Source organism: Dipteris shenzhenensis, chromosome 33 (assembly GCF_047967505.1).
Source record: "Dipteris shenzhenensis isolate YYH24624 ecotype China chromosome 33, Dip_SZ_1.0, whole genome shotgun sequence".
Classification (NCBI taxonomy): Eukaryota; Viridiplantae; Streptophyta; class Polypodiopsida; order Gleicheniales; family Dipteridaceae; genus Dipteris; species Dipteris shenzhenensis.
This window is the reverse complement of record NC_141628.1, coordinates 1,569,489-1,594,618: the sequence shown is the minus strand read 5'-3', so window position 1 is coordinate 1,594,618 and position 25,130 is coordinate 1,569,489. Positions and strand designations below refer to the sequence as shown.

Below are 25,130 nucleotides of genomic sequence, written 5' to 3'. Positions count from 1 at the left end.
AAGAGGACAATTGTCATATCCATGTTATTTGGCCCACTTTATCGTGATTAAGAGTTTGCAAAGATTTCACTGATTGCTGATGCATCACAATATGCAGATTTAGCTTTAGAAGATTGATGATTAGGTCGGTTCTTTGGCTTTTGAAATTATATCTTTTCCTTAGGAATCCTGGAGGGTTATGCCTGAAGAGCAACTACGCTAGAAGCCATGCAATGATATCACTGACAGCCTACCTCAATGCTGTGACACCGTCTCATGGGCTCAGAAGCGGACATGGAGAGCACCTGATTCTTTCATATAGACCCGTTACCATGTTTCTAAATTTTTAACGTTTCTCTCAATGTCCAGAGCCTCAATCTCATACCATTCTTCCCTGTGTAAGAATTTTGAATGTTATTGACTACTCTGGCGGACATATGGCAGTCAAATAAGTATAGTTGCCTAACTCAATGCTGTGACATCAACATGAGCTCAATAGGGGGTATGGAGGGCCCCTAACTCTGATATATAGACCTTTCACCATGTTTTCTCTATGCTCTTTAAATTTGCCTCCATTTGCACTTATATTCCCCCCATGTACCAGCAATTTCCAGAGCTTCAATTTGATATCATTTTTTGTTGCGTAAGAGTTTCCAATCTTATCAACAGCCTGAACCAGCCAGACTTATATGAGCAACTTTTCATTGCTTCACCTAAGGATTTACAATTTTTCCCTGCCACAAATGGGCAGACTATAAATAATGGCCCCTTTAGTAACTTGACTAACTTACATTAACCGGTTACCAAACCATCCAACTCATACATGGTCTGAATATGTGGAAATTGCCTCAAGAACTGCTTCGGATTGAATCTCCTGCTGATAATCAGCAGGTGTTTCTTTAACATCCAAAGGATTGTCATCGAGCTGAGCCCACCTTTGATAGTCATTTAGCAAGTGTTCTATAAAAATGGGCACCATCCGATCCACCATTGCTTGCAATATTCTGCAAGAAAATATTGCAAGAAACTCTTTTAAGTGTCAAAGCCAGAAAGACTGGATGTCATACATAACTGTGCTTGCTTCTGAATTTTCCATTGATCATGCTACAGACCATTTTCTGTTCTCAAAACTGTGATTAAACCACATTCTCGAAACAAAGATTGATGTATAAAACATACACATTGCCTGGGGTCTCCACAGCAGACAAGGGAAGAAGTGTAAAAGGAAGCGTGTAGACCTGCAGAAAACAGAAAAGTTAAGCCAGTAATATGAAACCATATGACTGAATTTTGTGTCCACAATAAACTGTCCAGCGATAGTGACTTCTTGTAATTGCATCAGATAATGCCTCTTGCAAAGTAATCATTATATAATTCTCAGAACACAAAATCTCTATCTGTGGAGGGATGCCCATATTACTCCAATAATGACACCCTAAGAGTGCAAATGTTCATGTCTGCTTATATCCAAATAGAAACACAATCCAGATATTTCCTTGATAAATTAACGTCATTTGATAAGACACAAAATGACACACTAATGGATGAGATCTATTCGCTCAAACTATGCCAAAAAAAAACTCAAGTTAATTCCAACCTTGCCATTACCAAAACCTCCATCTAATCACTTCAATATGACTAGTTTGAAAGATATTCAAAAGGGATTTTACATTTAGACCCCATTCAGGTTCTAGACGACCACGTAAGTTGACACTGTAGTCAATTCTTCTACCCGGAACGCATCCGCAAATCTAGTGGTGGAAAGCCAGATCATAGAAGAGAGAGTTCATTGTCAGTGCTTCCCAGGTCATCTTGAAATAACATTGCAGCTCGACCAAAGCACATGCATTTAGCAAAATCAAGACAACTTTGGCTGCTCAGGATGCTGCGTCTGCTCCAAGCTAGTTCCCCCTCTCCCCTTTCTGCCTTCTTTCCTCCTCCATGCCCTTCCCTTCCCTGCTTGTTCCGTCTTCCGCACCCCCCTCTGCCCTTCCTCTCTTCCCTTTCTGCTTTCCCCCCATCAGCACATTTGTAGGACTGTTAGCAGCCCATTTCTTGGGCCATCGATCTGTGCTCACCGGCTTCCAACCCTTCCCTGGCCTTGGCGGCTGTTTGCGCCTGAGCGGTGCTGCCTGGGGGCCATTTCGCCTCGCCTGCACCTCTACAAGGGGTTTCCAGCCCATTCCATTGCTCCTACGAGCTGGTTCCAGCTCTGGTAACCCCCCTAGAGTCCTGCAAAGGCTTATACATCCCCTTTGAAACCTGCAACCTTTGAGTAGCCCGCCTAGGGCATCTCATCCTTGTTTTTCAAACCCTTTAGGCTGCCCCTTGACAGTCAATGAAGTCCTTTTCGGGTTCTTGTAGCCTGCTGACCCCCCTTTTGTATCCTCTTTCCATCCCTCATTTACCTTTTTCCATCCCCCTTCATCGCTTCCTCTTGCCTTCTTCCCCTTCAGGCTGCCTTAACAGCCAAGGCATTTTCTTTGTCCTCCCCTTTTTAACTTCTATGCTCTGGTTCCACTTTGGGGATTGCAATCTTGCTGGTGACTTTTTTGGTCTGGCCAAAGGGGCTCTCATGGCAACTCCCTCGACTCTCCCAACTATTCGGATCTCCCTTCCTCCTTCCTTCTGACTCCCTAAAAGGTCTTTTTTCATCTGCATATGTCTAAGCCCTATCCATAGCCTAGCGGATATTAGCTCTCACAAGCGCTAGCATCTCTTGCATCTGAACAACATAGATAATGGGACTAGGCACTTTCTGAGATACTCCAATCGTAGTTGAATTACTCGTCTATATCCATAGTTCCACTTAAATGGATTCAAATGTTTTCTATCATTTGTAGGCAAACTCCAACAATGACAACCACTTGTTCTACGTATGTTGCCTCAATGATGCATATCATATCGTCTAAAGTCTAGTTGACTCTCTTGAAGACATCTGAAAATTTTGAAATCATACACAGAAGATTAGCATGGCTCCTATGCAAGGATGAAAAGAACAAATCGAGAAATGGTCCAAAATTCTTTTGGATGTTAGTATTCTTTCTTTCTTTCCTTTTTTCTTTTTTCCTTCGTCTGACCATTCTCCTTTGGACAATCCCCACTACTTATTCCCAACTCAATCCTTAGTGCATCAAACACTGCAGTCCAAAAATATCTGGTAAATCTAGTATCCCTGTCTCGACACTATGGATCTGGATAATCCATGCAGACGAAATATATTATTAATAAACAAATCTGCTACTTGAGGGACACTAATAAACTCCCTAGTTGGAATGAAGTGCAACTTGGTAAGACGGTCAACCACCACAAGGATAGAATCATATCAACCTTGTGTTGTAGGTAGATTTTAACTATAAAGTCTCTAGAAATGATCTTGCATCTTCTTGATGGTATCTCCAAGGGCTGCAAAAGACCGAGTGACTTCACTGGCTCTACCTTACTCACTTGACACGAGAAACACCATGTCACATATTCATGAATATGCTTTTTCATATTTGACGAAAGGAAATCTCATTTCACGAGATCGTAAGCCTTCTCAATACCTAGATGTCCCACACGAGCTATCCTGGCACTGTTGAATGAACCTCTGCCAGAGATTGTTTTAGCATATCATCATCTATGTATATCGTGCATAAGTAGACATTTTTCCTATTTGATCACAATAGCCTTAGGCCAAAGGCTCTATATAAACTCACCCAATTTTTAAGTCTCTCTTATCTCGGTCATTAAAGCAGCCCCTAATACTATGAAACACATATTATGCATAATGTGTGACAACACATCAGCAATATGATTTTCCTTCCTTCTCTGGTACCGAATCTTTATATTAAACCCTTACATGAGCTCTGCCCACCTAGCTTGGCAGCCACTCAAATCAGGTTGTTTAGAAAAATACTTCAGAGTATTGTTGTCCACATAAACTCTAAACCATACACATCATGCCTTCATGCTTTTAAAGCATGCATAATAGCCTACAACTCTTGAACATGTACGTTGAGAGGGAGAAAGCATGTTGCTTTCAAAGGCAACTAGCCTTTCCCCTTGGAGAAGAACCACTCCTACCACATTGCCACTTGCACATCGATTTCTAGCAAAAAAGTTTCTAGGAATCAACAATTTTAAAAACCGGATTTGAGGCCAATGCCCTTTTTATAGTGTCAAAACTCTCTTGTTTAATCTGTCCCCATACAAAAGATACTTTATCTCAGTTACCTCAATCAAAGGTGGTACTACCTCACAACATGCTTTGATATGCCTTTGATAAAACTAGACAAATCCTAAGAATGATTGTAATACAGTCAAATTTTAAGAAATTGGCCACACTAATATTGTAACCACCTTCTTTTAGACCCCATCGAAGTAATAATGAACCCTAGATACTCAAGTTTAACTATCCACAACAAGGTTTTCTTTCTATTAACAAATAGATTGGCTTCCCTGAAAGGATTGAATACTTTCTTTAAATATTCATGATACTTAGCAATACTTTTGCTATAAAATAAGAATATCGTCATTAAATTTTACTATGAACTTTCCGATGTAAATCATTCATAAGCATGACAAACATAGCCAGAGCATTGGTAAGCTGAAATGGCATTAGGAAACACTCGTAATGTCCAAACCTACTCCTGAAAGTGGTTTTATGCACATCCTCAACTCTAATTTGAATCTCATGATAACCACTTAAGATTTATCTTGCTAAAAGTTATGGCTTCATGTAATGTGCCTAGCAAATCATCAATCAGAGCCGCGGATACCTGTGCTTAGTGGTGATATTGTTCAATCCTCTATGATCTATAAAAAGACGAAAGGTATCATCTTTTTTCTTTTGCAATATCACTTGCAAAGTGAAAGTTGAGAAACTATTACTCTATGAACTTTAGGGTGCAGGCTTAAGCTTGTGAAGACTCAAGACTGGTATTCACCTAAATGAGGCTGAACTTGCCGCAATTGTCTTAGCACCTTAACTTCTTTAGTAAAGATTAACTTATAAGGAGGCCTATTTATAAGATCTGCGTCGAGATAAGTTCAACATAACCTATAAGGAGGCCTATTTATAAGTTCTTCCTCGAGATAAGTTCTACATAACCTATAAGGAGGCCTATTTATAAGTTCTACCTATTTATAAGTTTAACCTTATGTTGAACAGTTCGCTCTTAGAGATAACCCATAAGGCAACTCATCCCTAGAGGAATCTGAGAAGTTCTTTGCAATCTCATCAGCCAACTTTGCCATTTTTCCGCCAAAGCATTGATCATGGTACCAAGGGGAGGTGTTGAGGGATATGGTGCCATGAGCACATCTGTAAGGGCAAAGGTATGGTGTAAGAATGTATTAAAGTAGCCACCCTAGGATGTGGACTACGTGATGTGAGGATGTAGATCGAGGACATCCACAAGGAAAGATGTGGATCAGAGGACCCCACAAGTGTTGACTATTCTAAAGGATCTCTCTATATAAGAAGCCCATCTTTGTATTGTTCAAGCACACATTGCAATACATTGAGTATGTCTACTTCTGTCTCCCTCTCATGTCTTGTTTAGTGTACTTTGAGCCTCCTTAGTTCTTCCAATGATCTGGTGTAGACTAGGCTTAGCACGATTCATATCTTTCTCAAGAGGTTGTGATCAAAGTGTATGTCGCGGTAGGTGGTGTAGGTGGGTGGTGTCTCGAGGCGAGGAGTGGTGATGCTAAACAAGAGATAAATGTGATCAACCCCAAAGGGAGGTGGTGACATTAAGACGCTCCGAACCTTGAAATGAAGATTGATTCTATAGAGAGAAGGAGAAAACTGAAATACAATAGAAGGAGACTTTCTATTGAATCAAAATCGTTTACAATCAATCCTGGAGTCACAATACTACCTCTGAAATCCTGAAGCTTCTGAAATATGCTACCTCTGCGTATTCTGAGTTTTCGACTTAATAGATCATAGAATTAGATCTCGACCTCTTCTATAAAGTTGTAGATCGCAATCTCAGCTTTCCAACAAAAAAAAGTGCTCCTCAATCCGAGTTCGGAATCAAAAATTATGGTCGAAATAGTGACTGATGTTTTTATCCAAGAAAGGTGCGACCTGCTTTTCCCCACTTTTAGCTAGCTTTTCCACTTTATCCTACTTTTCTTCCCCTTCACGACCAATTTACTCCATCCCTGGACCATTCTAGCAATAACTTTAGTTCTTTTTAAATCAATCACTCCTTTCCAAGTTCACCTTTAGAATCCGCAAAGTTGGACCCTCCTTTAAACCTGCAAACTCTCGATACAACTCCCATGCATATATATATATATTTTTGGATTTGTTAAATCTCAAATCACTTATTAGTATTTTCAAAACTTAAAATTGACCTGAAAATAAATTTCACAAATAACTACTACTAATAAAACTAGAAAGAAATTTATACACAAAATATGGAGTGTCACACAAAAATGTGGAGCGTCACAGACACCGAGAAGTTCGTGACGTGTGGTGTGAAGGTAGGAGATCCCAAGATATAGTCAACTATACTAAACCCTCCTCCATGTGCAAAATAGGTAAACCCACCCGAGGAGGGCCACCACTCAAGACCATTGTAGAGAATGAGATCATGTGCCATACCTAGATCAAGAAGTGCAGGTCCATAAGAGGTGATGGAAGCCCGCCTGTCAGCAGCGAACACTTGTGATATGCCTGCGTCAACAAGATCCATATTGAGTAGCAATACCGCATCCTCTCGAACGTCTGGAAGCGATACCTAGCGTGTTCTCGTCCTCGTGTTGAAGTCTCCAACTAGAAGGACTTCTCCGCGACTCAAGACATCAATGATATCCTAGTGGAGAGGTGCATATGGTGAAATATCGGCCTCCTCTCGCACTCCCCTAGCGAATGTGACGTCTCTAGTGGAAAGTAGCAGATAGATAGAGAGATCTCGACTAGCCATGCGTCGTATCTGGATCCAAAGGAATCTAGAGTGTGGGTCCCTCCTCTCAACTGAGATCGCCCCAATAAGGGATGATTTATATACTACTACCACTCCACCGGATCCGCATACTCATGTCTCCTTCGTCTCCTCCTTATAGGCTGATCCCCAAGTGTATCTGCTAACTATTGATAGGGGTCGCTCTGGGCACAGATGTGTCTGTGTATAAAAAGCTATGTCTCATCCTGTGTAGGACTCTGAGAAATTTGTAGGCTCTCACCATAATGTACCATTAACCCGTCCCTCTATGCGGAAAGGCGGTTAGATGTCCGAGGAGGGCCAGTGATGAGTCATCCGTCCTGCACTACCGCCCACTTCTCCTCCTTGCGGGCCACATCCCCCTATTGCAAGAGAATACGTCTCTCCTCTATTTGTAGAGATGTCAGGTCCTCATCCATGGATATCGAGGGGTAATCCTGCAAAGTTAATCTACGACGCAATGCTGTCAGGCGTGCCCGAGTGTCTCTGAACCATATAATGAGGGGTTGCTCTCTATCGGAATGTCTCCCAACTCGCCATGCTCCCACAATAGCATGGTCAAGGATCCCTAAAGTGGTAGCACAAAGGTCGCGTGCCATCCACTGGTATGGTCTCTATCCGTGTGATCCCGTGGACCCTGATGTTGAGAGCCGTATTGGCCCTCTGCTGCCGTTCCAAAAGGGTAGCCAAAACGATTGCTTTTGCAGGTTCCTGCTTCACCTCTGGATCTCGAATTGGAAGGGGACAGGTACAAAGGTGGGGGGGTGGGGCTGGATGGTGAGTGGCGATCGAGTGAGCTGAGCGGAGAGAGAGGAGATGTCTGAGACAATGATGAGGTGACCTCGGTTGAGTACTAGAACGGAGGCTTGCTAAGGGAGAGGGTGGAGAGAAAAGAGGACTACTGTGGGCCGATGTAGGTCCTTGGAGACTGCGAGGTAGGCGGTGAGCCTGGTGTACCAACTATACTAAGGATGGATGTGGATGTCGAAGTCAAGGACCCTGAGGGAGGTTAGCAGGCAGTGGAGCACGTTGCAGCAACAAGCGGAGAAAGGATTAGCAGCAAGCGGTGCTGCAGTTGTTGTAGCTGCTTTTTTTCACCCTATGGGGCTGGTGCATCCACTTGGATGCAGTGTCTCTTACTTCCTTCAAGTGTCACTCTTCCTCCATTGACTCGCATGGGAGATAACTGTGAGGTTGATAGCTGGTAGATTTGGAGATCCAAATGCACATATATTATTGATGGGTCTCAACCTTACCCAACCCAGCCTCTTAGTAGCATTGGGCATGACATTGTACACACTGTCATGAGTGATCTACGCTGCCCAAGAACCTGGCTAGGGTCGACAATGGAAGTCACGTTGCCTCTGAAACATGTTTGAGGTCTACCATCATTATTTTCTGCTTTCCTTCGTACAGTACTGCTCTCCTCTCTTTAGCAATCTCCATGATCAATTATATGCTTGATACAAATAGCTTAAGTTGGGAAAGTTCTTTGAGATATATACCTTTGTAAGACTAGAATCAGTCCAATCATATAAATTTAGATTTTTTTGTTGTTCTAAAGATCAAAAGTCTACACAGAAAATAAAAGAGAAAATGAAAGAGAAGAAAAAAAGAGGTAAACAAAAACTTTTATGAAAAACAAAAGGAAGACATACTTAGCAAGCAAAGCAACACTTATGTCGTCACGTCAGTGCCCAAGCATAAGCAGCTATACTGCGTTTCTAAAGACCCACGGAGTCTCTTGGGCAAACCCAGTGCTTACTAAAATACGTCAAATAAACAAAAGAGAAAGAAAACAAGAAATAAAGAAGAAAGAAAGCAGGTGACTAAGCTAAAATAAACAAGCAAGTCAAGAAACAAAATCTTCCAAAAAACTGGAATAACTCTCTCTCTCTCTCTCTCTCTCTCTCTCTCTCTCTCTCTCTCACTCTTATTTAAAAGATAAAAAGCTAAATGTCCCTTTACACCTACGTATCGTTTACTACAAAGAGGCAAAAATACATTTCTAACTTAGAAAGCACAAGCATACTCAAACAAACTCTCTTTTAAAAACGGGCTATTCAGCTCCCCGCTTTTTGTTTTCAGCTTATGTTCAATCATTCTAAACATGCCTAAGGCCGATACACCATAGATAAAAGACTTCATATCTAAGATTGTGCGTACTTTTTTCATTATTTTCCTTGGATTATACCTCTTGTGTAATAGTAAAGTGATCAAATTACTACATTGAGTGATAAAAGACTCCTTAGTTGTACAAAGGCGGGAAAATCTATGGAATTGGGAAGAAACGACTCCATATTTTGCCAAATCAGAAATGTTTGAGTCAATGTGAGGCATTTTTATAATGTGTAAACCACTATATTCAGGTTGTTCACGTTTATCGTATATATCAACCTCTAATCCTATGGTAGATTGAGAAAGTCTAAGATCTAAGAAAACACAAGAATCCCCTCTTGAAGTGCAGTTCAGTTCACAAGAGTCACGAGGATAGATTCCTTCTCCAAAAGCACTAGCGTCTTTGTACGTAAAGTCTTGAAAGTTAGAAATATCTGGTACAAATAAGTCATCTATAAGACGCCTAACTTATGTAAAATGATAGGGCAGGTATTGATAGAAATAAGACGTTGCATAAACTCAAATTCATAAGTTAAAAGATAAAAGTTTGCTAAAAAGACGGCACAATTAGTGCCCATGGGAATTCCTATAATTTGTTGAAACAAAGAATCACCTATTGTGATGTAAAGATTATCTAAAAGAAAATCTATCCAAGAGCAAACATCTTCCACACTTACTACCTTTGTGTATCTTGCCTTTTTAGAACCTATGTCATGATCTTTATTTTTTAGCCACAAAAAGTCAAAGCATAAGGCTGTTTTCTCAACTTTTAGCACTTTGAAAGATAGGTGGACTACATGCCTGTCATGGAACCACTGAAAAGCAGTCAGTAGGGAAGACATATAGATTAAACTAAGCTGCTAACTATTGAATATTTGCTCAAATTGGGTTTCATGTGTTTCAGTATTTATCTTGGTGAGATGAGCTTGTAATTTTCTTTTTGCATATCTTGTTCAACAAGACAAAGATTTCAAATCTGGGGCCAAGGACAGGAAAATAGTTGGAATACTATGCGAGAGACCACAAGCTACTTGGAAAGACCCAGTGGACGAGTTTACCAATCAGAAAGGAAAGGGGGAAGGTTAATACAACAGATTTTTCATCCAAAAAAGCTTTGCATAAATAAATTTCCTTTTCTCGTTTCTCATGTTATTTGTAGCAACACTCCCGATTCTCTGCAAATGCAATGCACGATTTTTATTAGTCCACTACGATCATCATCCCAGATGCAACTTATTTTTGTGCTCACTTTCTTAGGTCAGATGGATTCATTCAGCATTGCATGGCCATTTTCCCTATGTTTATGTTGCCTTTATTCAATGCTAGAGAAAGAAACAAAGAAGGCAGAGCACAGGAAAGGAATGACACCTCAAGGGAAACATTTAGCTCCACATTTGCCTCCAAACTATTAGTTTCAGAGCTTCTGTCCCAAACCAGCTGATTTCGCATACTTGCTGCAAATAAATAACATGATGTGCTCTTGATCTCAAAACAATTTACATGACCACTTTAATATTCAAATTTAAGAGCACTTTGCTGACATGGACATAATTGCCATTATATGGAAGGCTACCCACTAACTCGCAATTAGACAGCTAAGTTCACTATGCAAAATGCTATATTTCTAAGCAACTTCATTTGCTAGAAGTAGAATAATACATAAATCTTCCCATAGTAATGGATTGGATAAAACTGGGTAATAATTTTAGCCACAAAGATGCACAAATGGAACACGGACTAGATAAAATATTGCCTCCACAAAACTAATCACCAAGCTTACTTTAGAAATGAACAGAAATAGGGAAAGTCAATATCTTCATACCCAGTTTTCCGGAGGCATGAAAATGTGATTGCATTAGTCAAAATCTAAAGAATGTAGCCTAAGAATCTCTCAAGAAACCCAAAGTTTCATCCATTGAGCCTGTTGCCCAGAGCAAGACCAATGCAAGGCTCAAATTGCCTATAGATCTTTTCTGAGGAACGTTAACCTAGCTAATAGATAAACCATGGGTGTTGATGTCCAGCCTCAAAGCTACCTTGCTGTCTTGTTTGCAGACCCTGGCAAGCATATGACATATATGCCTACAGCCTATTTTTGACAGCAGCTTCAAACTCCTGGATCAAATTGACACGACCACGATCGCTCCTAGGAATCCAGACCTGCACACAAGCACAAACAACTGATCAAAGAACCACAAAGAGAGGCGCAGGCATGCTCACCACCCAACCATGATTCTCAGGGTCTAGGACCTAAAGGATCCGAGCATCCCCCGAGCCACAGGCTGCGCTGCTGGCACGAACATCTACATCCAACCAGTCCACAATCTCCTGGCGTCCCATACCACCAAAAGCCTCAAGACTACATTGGGAATCCAGGCGATGCTAGAAAGCAGGTGCGCATCCGCAACACGATCCAGGATCCAGACCAGCAAGGCAGAGCCAGACCTGTTCGGACTTGCATGAATGAAAGCTGAACCCCTAGGCCCTTTATATAGGCTCTAGCCCAGTGCCACTAGAAATAGCAAAAAACCTAACTCGTCCATTGCCCTTGCAAACCAATCTGAGAATCGCCTGCCTAGCCCCTAGCCTCCCCAGGCTATCAAAGTCCTATGCACCTAAGCACACGTCAGATACAACCCATGCACATTACATACTCCCTTCCTCTAAGAACTCACTCCTGACTTCAAAAGAAAGTCCAAAAACTCTTTTGAAAGTTTAATCAATGTCTCCCATGTACAGTCCTCCTCGACACAATCCTTCCACTTAATCTTGTATTCCGTGATCGTATGACGTTTCTAACTTGACGTTCACAAAATCCAAGAATACTCTCAGGCTCGTGCGGTATAAAGGTTAAATCTTCAACCTCTATAATTTCATGAGACGTAACTACCTGATCCTCAGCACCCAATACTTCTTTCAGTGTACTAACATGAAAGACTAGATGAATCCTTACATTAGGAGGCAAATCCAGTTCATATGCAGCTTGGCCAATTCTTTGAATAACCTTGAATGGACCACAGTATCTGGGGGATAATTTCCTAACCTGTCCAGTACTAAGACTCTTGGCTCTGATACCAACTGACACGACCACAATCGCTCTTGGGAGTCCGGACCTGCATACAAGCACAAACAACCGATCATAGAACCACCTAGGACCCATAGAATCCAGGCGTCTGCCCGAGCCACAGGCTGAGCTGCTGGCACGAATATCTACATCCAACCAATCCAGAACGTCTTGGCATCCCATACCACCAGAAGGCACCCATAGGGCCTCAGGACTGAGTTGGGAATTCCGGCTACGCTAGAAAGCATGTGCGTGTCCGCAATACGATCCAGACTAGCAAGGAAGAGCTAGACCTACTCTGACTTGTGTGAATGAAAAATAAACCCTTAGGACCCTTATATAGGCTCTGGCCCAGTGCCGCTAAAAATAGCAAAAATCCTAACTCGTATGTTGCCCTTGCAACCCAACCTGAGAATTGCCTGCCTAGCCCCTAGCCTCCCCAGGCTATCAAAGCTAGTCATGTGTGCTTAGGCACACGTTAGATACGATCCATGCACATGACACAAATATCTACATTTCGTTAAGAAGCACTGGTTTCTAAGCTCAAATTGGAATGTCTCTTGTATACATCTGTGCATATGCTTGCCAGGGTCTCCATGCAAACTTGGAAACAAACAAGACAACAAGGTAGCTTTGGAGGCTGGACATCAACACCTAGGACATAAGCTCCAAAACAATTGTATACATCTAGTTCCACAATGGCTTCTTGTGATTAGACTTCAAGGATTGTGATGTACATAAAGTAGTATACTCCCTTGAGTACATTTAACAGCATGCCAGACCTACCATATTTGGCTTACACTTTATTGCCGATTCAGAACAAGATTATGGACCAGTAGAGCCTTAAACCCTTTGATGAGTCGTAAGATGAGAGGATAGGCATTTGGAAACCAAGATCTACAGTGCTTGCTCCCTGAGCTCCTTTCCACCTACTAGCATCTCCGCCTCCCGCCAGCCAGACTAACTCTTCTCAGCTCCCCTCCTTCCGTTGCCTTCTTTTATTTCTAGCCTGGCTTTCCTTTCCCACCCACTATCACCTTCTGCCTCCATTTCCGCTCTCTCTTCCCTCCCCAGAACATTTTGGCTGCTTCTTTCTACCACATCATCCTTGCCTAGCCCACCCTACCTTCATTAGGTAGTCCACAGGCTGGCCATGAAATGGTTCAACAGCCTTGAGGCTGCCCCTGTACACAAGGTTCCACCGGGCTGCCCGCGGCCCCTACCTTCCTTTGTTTATGGTCCCTTTTTGGCTCTTCCTTGTCTCATAGCACCCCATAAGGCTCTTCCTTTGTCCACGGTCCCTTCTAGTTCTTCATTATCTCACACCATCCCGTAAGGCATCCCTTGCTGCACATTGTCAGCCAATGGACTGTCCTCTGGCATGCTCAGGAAGGTTTGGGGGTCTTATTGGCAGCCCCAACGCCCTTGCCTCAGCTCCTCTTTCACCTTCTCCCCTTGTCAGGTTTACCACTTCTTCCTTCCTCGTCCTCCCTTCATTCTTTGCCTGTTCACTAACCTCTCACTCCCTTTCTATAAAACTCATCTTCAGTCACCTTCCCCTCTCCTTCTTTCCCAGCTGTCTTCCTTTCCACCTTTCTTCCTTGTCCTAGTGCTAGAAAAGGCCACATCATCATATTTCTTTTACACCCATCTCTCTCCAAAAACTTCGCTCTCTCTCCCCTATAAAAATATGCATTTCCCAACTTGTTCAATTTCCCAATTTCTTCCGCAGTAGATTGCGATTGAGAGGAAGAGATCCAAGAAAGAAAGAATGAATGTTCACTAATGTCTACGAAAAACCGAAGGGTCTATAAGACTTAAAAAACCCAAATACAATCAAAGCTAAGGGGTGGGGCTACCCAAGCCCACGGTTGATGTCTATCGCTATGAGAGAAAGAAACCCAATCTTCACTGAGGATCATCAGTTCCAAAAGGATATATGGTGTTTGCAAAACAAAGATAGTAGCTTCACATAAACTAGTCCATGTCTATTTCCATAGGCTTCAGTATATCTCTCTCTTTCTCTTTCAGTTAGCATTCCATTAAGCGAGAGACTCTTAGCCCTCATTCCCAATACGATATGACGGTAAAACAAACCCCATAGTGTTGATTTTCTAGCTCAGTCAATTCGAAAGTTATTATTCAATGTAGCAACAGAAGACAACAAGAAGTGTATCCTTGCATCAATGCACCTCAGAAGAGAGGTAGTTATCTACTGGCATAAGATCATTATCGTGCAAAGCATGAGCAGCCACACTATGAGCGGACAGAGTTTTTGAAGGCATCAACGCACGTTTCCTTCCACCTCAGTACTTGGATTGGTTAGAGGTGCAGCTCTTTGAGCTTGACCCGGGACCCACAGAGCCAATCAACATGACTAGTTTATCCCAGTCCCTCCCTCGTCCTCCAAGCTAATCATATGAAAAGTGCTACCATCACTCCAGTGGTCTATCTTCCCATGTCAACTAATAGAGAGGAGATATTTGTGATGAGAGTCCAGCCGCGGTCGGGTCTGTCTAGTCATGCTCACCGAGTTTCTATTGTGTCTCGTCCCCTGCTCATGGCTTTGGTCACCGAAGATCGTTCTCCTACTAGGCTTTTATGGTTCCTCTTGTGCTCTCCTCTGCGCTTGCAAGAGTTGATCTCCACATCTCTGGGACTCCAAAAGAAAGTTGGCCACATGTCACTGATCAGGGTGTGCCAAGAAAGCTATGAGTCGGCTGAAACCGCTCCTAAATACACAGTGGTGTTGTCCGTGGATTTCATACTACATAAGACATCTGAATTCAAATTGCTTCTCTATCTCGATCTCGTGCGCATCACATAAAGTGCAAATCCTTTTCAAACATGGAATACCTCTGTCAATTCTGTCTCAACCCGTAGCCTATGAGAAGATACTCGAAACTGCCTAGGCGAGATCCTCGGTGCATGCGAAAGGGCACCAAATCAATTCCAAAATTGAATTGCAAGATCTCAAATAAACAATAGGGAACTAGACATTGCATTATTATTTCTTAGATAAAGATCGTTTCTAGGAAAAGCTTATTTCATGATGACGAATGGAGCAAGAAAAGGCTAATCAAAGAAAGTGAGGAAAGGCCTAGGAATAGAAAAAGTGAAGAGGATAAACATGAAAAGCCTGTGAACTTGGACGAATATATTATGGCAATTATGAAATTCCTTATTCTCAATTCATAAAATTAGAAAACCGAACTCTTAATATAGAAACTCAGTTGGAGTCTATTAATTGTTCATTAAAAATTCTAACTAAAGCCATCTCTAAGCTGCTAGATTCTCAATCTGTAACTCCAGTTGTAAAATTGTCAAGTCCTCCACATCAAATTGAGGCGTTCACCTCTCAACTTAGAAAAACCTCAAATAGTTTAGAAGACCTATTGATACCAATTTAAACGGGGAAGAAAAAGAAAGGAACAAGAATCTATAAATTTGCTCTTCCAAAAAATGGAAAGATTTCCACAGACTTAGGAATACTACTCCTTGAAAATCAAGTCATGGAATCCAATCTTTTCCCTGGCAATAAAGCTAAATGGTCGAGCCTTAGAGAGACTGATAAAATCCCAAATTATTAGACTTAGTTTAAACAAGTCTTTCTAAAATAATCTTCACCTAAAACCGAGCTTGAAAGGGAATCGGAAGTGTAATATGCTTAAAAATTCTCTAGTCCATAAAGAGACAATGCTCAGATTAAACGACATTGATGAGAGATTTTGGGAGGCGATTAAAAGACAATTATAAGGTCGAGGTGAGAAGAAATTCTCCCAAAACCTTTGAAGAAGCTAGCAAGTATCCCAAATACAATGGGGAGATCAAGAAGTGGAACTGTGGAACAAACTAGTTTTGTTCCTCAATTCAATAGGTTTTCCAATTTAAAAAGAAAGGGGCAGTTGAAAAAGATGGTTTCTCATGTCCAGCCTAAGAAACTCCAAACTCAAAGATATCCACTTTTGAAAAAAGATGATTATAAAAAAATTAAGTATTACCAGTTAAAGGTACTAAAAGTACACTGAAGTAGAGGTTTATCAAGAGGATAGCACCCATATGTGTTGCCTATCATCGGTAATGTGGCCGCCCACTTTTAATCCTCATCATGATTTAATGAAAATGGATGGAAATATTAAGGGATAAAAAGTGACGATAATGGTTAATGATTGTGTCACACATAATTTATTAAACTATTCGTTAGTTAAGAAATTGAAGTTACCTAAGAATCCAAGTCCCCATAAATATGTGGTCTCTCTTACAAAGGGCCGTGATAAGAAAGTTTAGGATGCCATGATAGGTGGATATTCAAGGCTATCTAAAAAGTACACTGAAGTAGAGGTTTATCATGAGGATAGTACCCATATGTGTTGCCTACCCTCGGTAATGTGGTAGCCCACTTTTAATCATCATGATTTAATGAAAATGGATGGAAATATTAAGGGATAAAAAAAGACGATAATGGTCAATGATTGTGCCACACATAATTTACTAAACTATTCGTTAGTTAAGAAATTGATGTTACCTGAGAATCCAAGTGCCCATAAATATGTGGTCTCTCTTACAAAGGGCCGTGATAAGAAAGTTTAGGATGCCATGATAGGTAGATATTCAAGGCTATCAAGATGCTTTGGATTTCTGAATTATGCATCTCGATAGAACAACTATTATTCTAGGTCAAGAATGGATGTATAGTCTTGGGCATAATGAGTGTATAGTCTTGGGCATAGCTTACGGAGAGTTATCTAAATAACTCCATCCTCTTCCAAATACATGGGGAACATGATGTATCTATTTCTCCACTTATTTGTTCAATGTAATTAAAACAACTTCTACACCAACGAGAATGCAAGTTATATATTTGTTAACTTGTTCTCATGATGATTTTATTTCTTCTACACTTGAAAACCATAATGACACGATTTTCCTACTTACTACGGCAGATCACAGGAGTTGCACCATCTAAATTCCACCCAGCCAATTCCTGTTGAAGCGTAAGAACACACAGAGAAGTCAAAATCCTAAATCACAATCCATACGTGAAGCTCATCTTCTCTCTCTTACTTACCTCAACAGCCCCATCTCCCTAGATGGATCTAGATGCCACATGTCATCATCATAGGGCCTTTCCTAATGCATCTTTTCACCCCTCTCTTGGGATACCTTAATTTCCTTTGCCCCTAGGCACATTGCTTGCATTAGGCCCTTAGCCTTAGATCCACCTAGTCTGGTGCTATCAGCCCTCACCTAGGACCTTGACATTAATTCCCTCCCGATCATTTACATGAAGCGCAAACAAATATATTACAAACGTAGATCCTTAAGGGAAATGTCGATTGATTCTTCCAAGGTCATGCTACCTTGGCTAGAGCATAACATTCCTTCCCTCTTCAGACATCAGCGTCCTCGATGATAAAGTCTGGGAACACTCTCTGCAACTGCTATACAGATTTCCATGTAGCTTTTGACAGAGGCTGACCATGCCATGCAACCAACACCGTGGGTATCTTCCGATTTCGCACTTGCATTGTTCCTCGGTCCACGATTATTGTTGGTTTGCGCCTTGCATTATCCTCTATCTTCTGAAACAAAACCACACCTTCGATTAGTGAGTCACCAGTATGCAAAAATTTATTTAAATCAGAAACATGAAATACTGAGTGCACCTTGCAACCTGTGGCAATTCTAATTTATAGGCTACCTTGCCTATTCTCTTTAGAATTAACCACGGCCCACAGTATCGAGGTGATAACTTAGCACACTCTCCTGAAGTTAATGACTTCGAGTGCGAAGGAACTCTGAGAAAAACTTTTTCTCCTTCATTAAATTCTCTTATAGATTGGTTTTCATCCGCATACGCCTTGGCTCTAATTATAGCCTAGCGGATATTAGCTCTCGCAAGTGCTAGCATCTCCCACATTTGAACCACAAAGTTCGCGGCACTAGGCACTCTCTGAGGTATTCCAACTGTAGTTGGATTTGCTGGTCTATAACCATAATTCAATTCAAACAGACTAAACTCCATAGAGGAATGTTTTCTATCATTGTAGGCAAACTCTAACAATGGCAACCACTTGTCCCATGTATGTTGCCTCAATGACACATATGCCCTCAGCATATCCTCTAAAATCTAGTTGACTCTCTCCGTCTGACCATCCGTTTCAGGATGATTCCCACTACTCATTCCCAACTCAGTCCTTAGTGTCTCAAATACCGCTGTCCAAAAATGATCGGTAAATCTGACATCTCTGTCTGACACTATGGATCTAGGCAATCAATGAGACGAAATATATGTCTAATAAACAAATCCGCCACTTGCGGGCACTAACAGACTCCCTAGTTGGAATGAAGTGAGTCATCTTGGTTAGATGATCAACCACCATAAGGATGGAATCATACCATCCTTGTATCATAGGCAGACCCACAATAAAGTCCATGGAAATGCTCTCCCACTTACCTAGTGGTACTTCCAAGGGCTGCAAAAGTCCGGAGGCTTCACCCGTTCTGCCTTACTTACCTAACACGAGAAACACCGTGTCACATATTCATGAATATGCTTTTTCATCTTTGGCCAAAAGAAATCCCGCTTCACGAGATCATATGCCTTCTCGACTCCTGGATGTCCCGCACATGGGCTATCATGGCACTATCGAATGACTATCTGCATGAGATCATTCTGATTAGGTACTACTACCTTGCCATTTCTTTTCAGCATACCATCCCTTATGGTATATCTTGCATAAGTTTGGCCTTTTCTGGATGCCAAGTCATCCTTTTCGTTTTTCCCGGGTTTTAACACATGAGCCTTAGGCCAAAGGCTCTGGACAAACTCGTCCACCTTTTGAGTTTCTCTAATCTCGGTCATTAGAGCACTCTCTAATACCGTGAAACTCATGTTATGCATAATGCATGACAACGCATCAGCAACTTTATTGTCTTTTCCTCTTCGGTACCGAATCGTCAAACTAAACTCCTGCATGAGTTCTGCCCACCTAGCTTGGCGGCCTCTCAAGTCAGGTTGTTTACAAAAATGTTTCAGAGTATCATGATCAACATCTACATAAAACTCTGATCCATACAAATAATGTCGCCATGTTTTCAAAGCATCGATAACAGCATACAACTCTAATTCATGAGGGAGAAAGCTTCTTGCTTTCAAAGGCTACTGGCCTTCCCTCTTGAAGGAGAACTGCTCCTACTGCAATGTCACTTGCATCGGTTTCCAAGAACAACGGTTTCTGGGGATCAACTATTTTTAACACCGGTCCTGTGACCACAGCTTGTTTTATGGTGTTAAAACTTTCTTGTTGATTCTGTCCCCATATAAAAGATACTTATCTGAGGTCAGATCAGTCAATGGCGATACTATTTTGGAATATCCTTTGATATGCCTTCTATAAAATTGAATAAATCCCAAGAATGATCGCAAAAGCGGTCAGACTCTGAGGGATTGGCCAAGTTAGTATCGCAGCCACTTTCTTTGGATCCATTTCTACCCCCTCAGGAGTAATTATGAATCCTAAATATTCAAGCCTAACCATACACAATGTAGTTTTCTTTTTATTTACATAAAGACTGGCTTTCCTCAAAGTACTGAACACTATTTTTAAGTGTTCACGATGCTCAGTAATACTTTTACTGAACACTAGAATATCGTCAATAAAATGTACTATACAGACATAGTAAATCGTTTATAAGCATGACGAATGTAGCTGGAGTATTGGTAAGTCCGAAGGGCATTACCAAAAACTCATAATGACCAAACCTGCTTCTGAAAGCGGTTTTATGAACATCCTCGGCTCTAATCCGGATCTGATGGTAGCCACACTTAAGATCTATCTTGCTGAAAATCACGGCTCCATGTAATGCATCTAGCAAATCATCAATCCGAGCCATCGGATACCTGTGCTTAGCAGTGATATTATTCAATGCTCTGTAATCTATACAGAGGCGAAACGTATCATCCTTTTTCTTCTTTAATATCACTGGCAAAGCAAAGGGTGAGAAACTTGGTTGAATCTGCCCCAACTTGAGGTATTCTTCCAGTTGTCTACGCACCTCCGCCTCTTCAGTAAAACTCATTCCATAGGGAGGTCTATTTACAGGTTCTGCACCCGGGATCAGTTCAATCTTATGCTAAACATTCTGCTCTAGAGGTAACCCATAAGGTAGCTCATCCCTAAAACAGTCAGAGAACTCCTCTGCTATAAGATTAGCCAGCTTGGCCATCTCACTACTTTGCACAACATCAGTGCTAGCCGAAGAATCATCAACTGGCTCTACCGATGCTGTACAAAGGAATAAAAACACTTCTTGAGCTTTTCAGATTTCCATCACGAAAACCAACGGTCCCTGAGGTACATCTTTCTCACCTCATAAGACATATAATACATCATTCATCTTGAATTGATATACGTGTTTTTTCCAATCAATGGCTGGATTCTTCCTAGAATGCCACGCCATACCCAGGGCTATATCTGCATGAGCAAGCTTGATCATTTCAAAATCAAGCTTCTCAGCATAGTCCTGAATACGAAGCTCCAACTCAGTAACCCTTTTGTCCCATACTTCAGTTGAACTTCCATCTGCCATCCTGACTGTATACGCATAGTCAGACGCCATACCCAGGGCTATATCTGCATGAGCAAGCTTGATCATTTCAAAATCAAGCTTCTCAGCATAGTCCTGAATACGAAGCTCCAACTCAGTAACCCTTTTGTCCCATACTTCAGTTGAACTTCCATCTGCCATCCTGACTGTATACGCATAGTCAGATGGGCTAGTCTTTAACTTCAGCCTCTTCACGAGCTTGGAGTTAATTACATTGTGAGTTGACGCCGAGTCAAACAACACAATGACATCATGATTGGCCACTTGCCCTTTCATCTTAATTAACTCCGTATCATTAAAGGCTGTATACCCCGTTGCTGCGGGCCTAGATAGGATGTTATCAGGTGCACTCATTACTACCTTAGCAACAGACACACATAACAAACAAGGTACTGACCTCTGAGAAGATCCCGCTTGCTGAATCTGCATCTGTTCCGCTCTAGGACTTCCCTCCATTTCCACATCGCATTCTGAGACTACCATCTCAGCCATCTGACGATCCTTATTTCGTGGACAATCCTTCCACTGATGAGGCTGAAGGCAACCAAAACACAGGCCTTCTCTCCTCGCTTTTTCTCTTTGCTCTGGGTTTAAGGGAGACTTTGACCAAGCCCGCGCTGCCATTGGTGTTACTTTTCTCTTCACTCCAATGGTGGTACTTGATTTAGGAGTTTCAGTTGGTTTCGCCTGCTTGGCTTGACCACTCGGCTGAGAATCACTCCCTTTACTAATCCACTTCTTCTTAAACCTAGATTTCTTCTGGTACCCATACTGGGTTCCGACCTGCGCAAACCCACTTGGCCTGCTGCCCTTGGCATCTTCATAGTTCAAGGCTATGGCTATTGCATCATCCAACGTGTTCGCATACTTAGCCTAAACTTCCATCTTAATCCGATCATTCAATCCAAATATGAAATCTTTCACTTGGATTGATTGAGGTAAGGGTTCATCAACCTTCATTACGCTCTCTCGAAACTTATCAGTGTATTCTGCTACTGACAAATTTCTCTGACGAAGGTTTCTATACTGATCCCAAGCTCAGGATGCTTCGTGAGGAGGTAAGAAGTGTTTTCTGAATTCTCTTTTAAGCCTCTCCCAGGTAGTGGATGCTATACCATCTTTCTGTTTCTTAATCTACCACCTATCCACTGCCTCACTAAACATGTGGGTGGCCTCGTGGATTTTCTTGATATCATTTCTAATTTCACAAATGGCGAACGCCTCGTCCCATTTGTGTAACCAGGTCTCAATGACAACAAAACTACGGTCATTCATCCGACCAGAATACTTTTCCGTCCTATAATTGGCAATATTAGGTACTTTAGCCTTCCTAGGCTCGACCGTATGGACACTAGACTCCGGTTCCATTGGAGCCTTTCCTTTTTCATCTCGAGAAGGTTTGGCAGACATACTGTGTATCACTCTTCTAATTTCAGACTGCCCTGCATTTGCCTGTAACTGTTGCGCTAATAACTGCACCAAGGCATCCTCAAGTAATGCAATCCTACCAGATAAGGTGTGAACTACTGGGCGCAACACCTGCTGGGTCGGCCGGACTCCTGACTCTACAGGGTCCATCCTGGAAGCTCCTTCTTCTGCTTCCATTCAGGTCAATGGGTGTTTTTCTTTTTTTCTTTTTTTAAATAAATAAACACCGCTAGAACACTGTATTTACAAACTAACACAATTCCCTATACTAGGGAATACCTGCAATCTGACAACTATACTGACTAGGTAATTGACACAGGCATATATCCAAATACCGCTTTTCCCTATACTAGGAAAATTCTTGCAAACAAACTGACTTTATCACAAAGGCATATGCACAAGTATAATCTCCCAGATTGCCCACAGGAATTTCAAGAAGTCAAAAAAAATCCCAAGTCTGCTATGTACCCTGCTATGGCATTGAACCTTCATGCAGACTAAATATTCTCGAGAACCTCTTCATGCAAGCGGAGCATCAACAAAGACTAAGGTCGGGAAAAAGAACATAGAATTGACGAATGCCAAAGAAAGCTCCCTATTTGTTCGCTCCTACCACCCGATTTGATACTGTGCCAGATCACGACGTCGGATATCAGCACTCGCAAAATCTGCAACCCCTAGAGTCTTCACGTAGCACAGATGTCCCGCTCTTCAAAATAGTCATGACGCGATACCAACGTGACTACGAAGTTGTGCCATCACCACGAACTCCTGCGCTGAAACGTGCCTTCATCGACGAAGCTTTCTCTTCTGATACGCTTGACACCGCCACCTCGCTCACGAGCTATTCGCGTCGAAGGGCCTCCTCGTTCACGAGCCACTGTTAAGCCCACGAACAGTCACCTAACACACAGCAAAATCCTAATAGCCAATGCAGGAGGACCACCGAATATCGGTTCGTCACCCTTTGACACGATCGCTTCAGATTAAGCTGCCATCACTAGTAGCTTGCGCTCTACATATGCAATTCTCCGCCCTCCATGAACCATTCGTGCTCCTGCTCTCCGCTCATGATCACTTAGATCAGACCCACGTCATGCCTCACGTCAATTCCCGCTCATGCTACGCTTCACGTTCCGTCCGATCACACAGATCCCCTCTCTCACCTAACCTGAGCTCTGATACCAAATGACACGATTTTCCTACTTACTACAGAAGATCACCAGAGTAGCACCATCTAAATTCCACCCAGCCAATTCCTATTGAAGCGTAAGAACACACAGAGAAGTCGAAATCCTAAATCACAATCCATACGTGAAGCTCATCTTCTCTCTCTTACTTACCTCAACAGCCCCATCTCCTAGATGGATCTAGATGCCACATGTCATCATGATAGGGCCTTTCCTAATGCATCTTTTCACCCCTCTCTTGGGATACCTTAATTTCCTTTGCCCCTAGGCACATTGCTTGCATTAGGTCCTTAGCCTTAGATCCACCTAGTCTAGTGCTATCAGCCCTCACCTAGGACCTTGACATTAATTCCCTCCCGATCATTTACATGAAGCGCAAACAAATATATTACAAACGTAGATCCTTAAGGGAAATGTCGACTGACTCTTCCGAGGTCATGCTACCTCGGCTAGAGCGTAACACGTAAACTTTTACTTGAAAAGATGAAAAGCTTCTTTTAATAAAATAATGGTTAAATTTAAAGATGCTTTTCCATCTGACTTGCTTGAAGCTTTGTGAGGGAAGTAGATCATAAAATGGATATACTTCCTAGATCTACCCATGTTTGTCTTTAGTGGCTGCACTTTGGAGCGACTATTGTGGTTTGTTTCGACTGTTGTGGTTTGTTATACCCCAATGCAATTTGTCAACTTGGCCTATCATCTGTCTTGCATGACCTTGTTTGTGTTGTGCTGGCCCTTTGTGCATGATCGTATACACTTTTGAAAAGACAATTCCTTTGACCTGGAATAGATAAGGACTTTCAAGATTATGTATTAAAATGCCAAAAAAACTAGGTCAATAAAGCTAAACTTTAAGGTAAGCAATCTGCAACATCTTTTGGAAATCCTATCTAGAATTGGCATATTTCCATGGATTTTATTATTGGATTACCTAGAACACAAGGGGGCCATGACTCTGTGTGAGTTATCATGGATCGGTTGACAAGATGACTCAATTTATTCCAAACAATGAAGAGGTTAAAACTCTTGAATTACTTGTGGAGCATAGTTATAGCTTATAGGAGCTACCAGCTAGTATTGTTAGTGACTGGGTTAACAGACATTTTTAGAGGGCTATATTTATGACGTTGGAAACTACTTTGAATGTGAGACTACGGATCATCCACAACGTAATGGTCAAACTAAAGGGTCAATTAGGTTATTCAGGGATATGCTTCAAGAATATAGATGCAAAAGGCAAACAAGGGGCCCCTTTTGTAGGGCCAAAGCGCCTTCCTGATATCCGACCAGGCTGGCCAACTTTTCCTGCCCCTACCCGCCGACTGGACGGGGAGGGCTATAAGTAGGCCCTCATGGTTCATTTGCTTGCTTCGGATGGCCCTGCATAGCGACATGGTTTCTAGCCATTGGCCCACGTAGTCCCACCCTTTATCCTTTGCCCCAAACCTGCCCGTAGGCCCCAAAACCTTTGTTGAACTGGTTTCCCTGTGCATTTCTATCATTTTAATGTATAGACAGCAACTGGATCCAGGTCAGCCCTCCATGGTGGATCTCCTCTGCCAGATACTTCCACACTCTCTCCGCTGCCCCCCTGACAGCCCATGTGCTGCCCATGTGGCAGCCCCATGCCTATTACTATTCTCTGTCCACCCCCCCCTGATGCAGTCCTCATTAGGAGGATCACATGTGGGGAGGTGACCAATCCTATTCCAACACGGGTAGCAGGTGCACCTGGCCTCACCTGAGCTTGTTGTCTATCACGGGATTACCTCCTTACTGAGGTGTACCAGAAGCAAC

General features: G+C 42.0%; 1 protein-coding gene, 1 non-coding gene and 1 pseudogene across 3 annotated transcripts in view; 1 reads left to right on the top strand and 2 right to left on the bottom strand.

The window, feature by feature from the left end:
* Positions 1–315: 315 nt before the first annotated feature.
* LOC147879524 (DUF1997 family protein, putative (DUF1997)) overlaps positions 316–25,130 on the bottom strand; it is a 42,288-nt gene continuing 17,473 nt past the window's right edge. Inside the window, exons 6-8 of one of the 2 annotated variants that reach the window (XM_087371738.1) lie at positions 10,407–10,492; positions 1,159–1,217; positions 316–983 (exon numbers count right to left, since the gene is read on the bottom strand). In XM_087371738.1, coding sequence (XP_087227864.1) covers positions 797–983; positions 1,159–1,217; positions 10,407–10,492 — 332 coding nt within the window. In that variant the 3' untranslated portion in view covers positions 316–796. The remainder of the gene's footprint in view (positions 984–1,158; positions 1,218–10,406; positions 10,493–25,130) is intronic. The other variant, XM_087371739.1, reaches the window with a different exon arrangement.
* On the top strand, positions 2,901–3,004 carry LOC147879526 (U6 spliceosomal RNA). The gene has a single exon (XR_015540700.1). It is a non-coding gene; the product is annotated as a U6 spliceosomal RNA (small nuclear RNA).
* On the bottom strand, positions 8,934–9,616 carry LOC147879525 (uncharacterized; annotated as a pseudogene).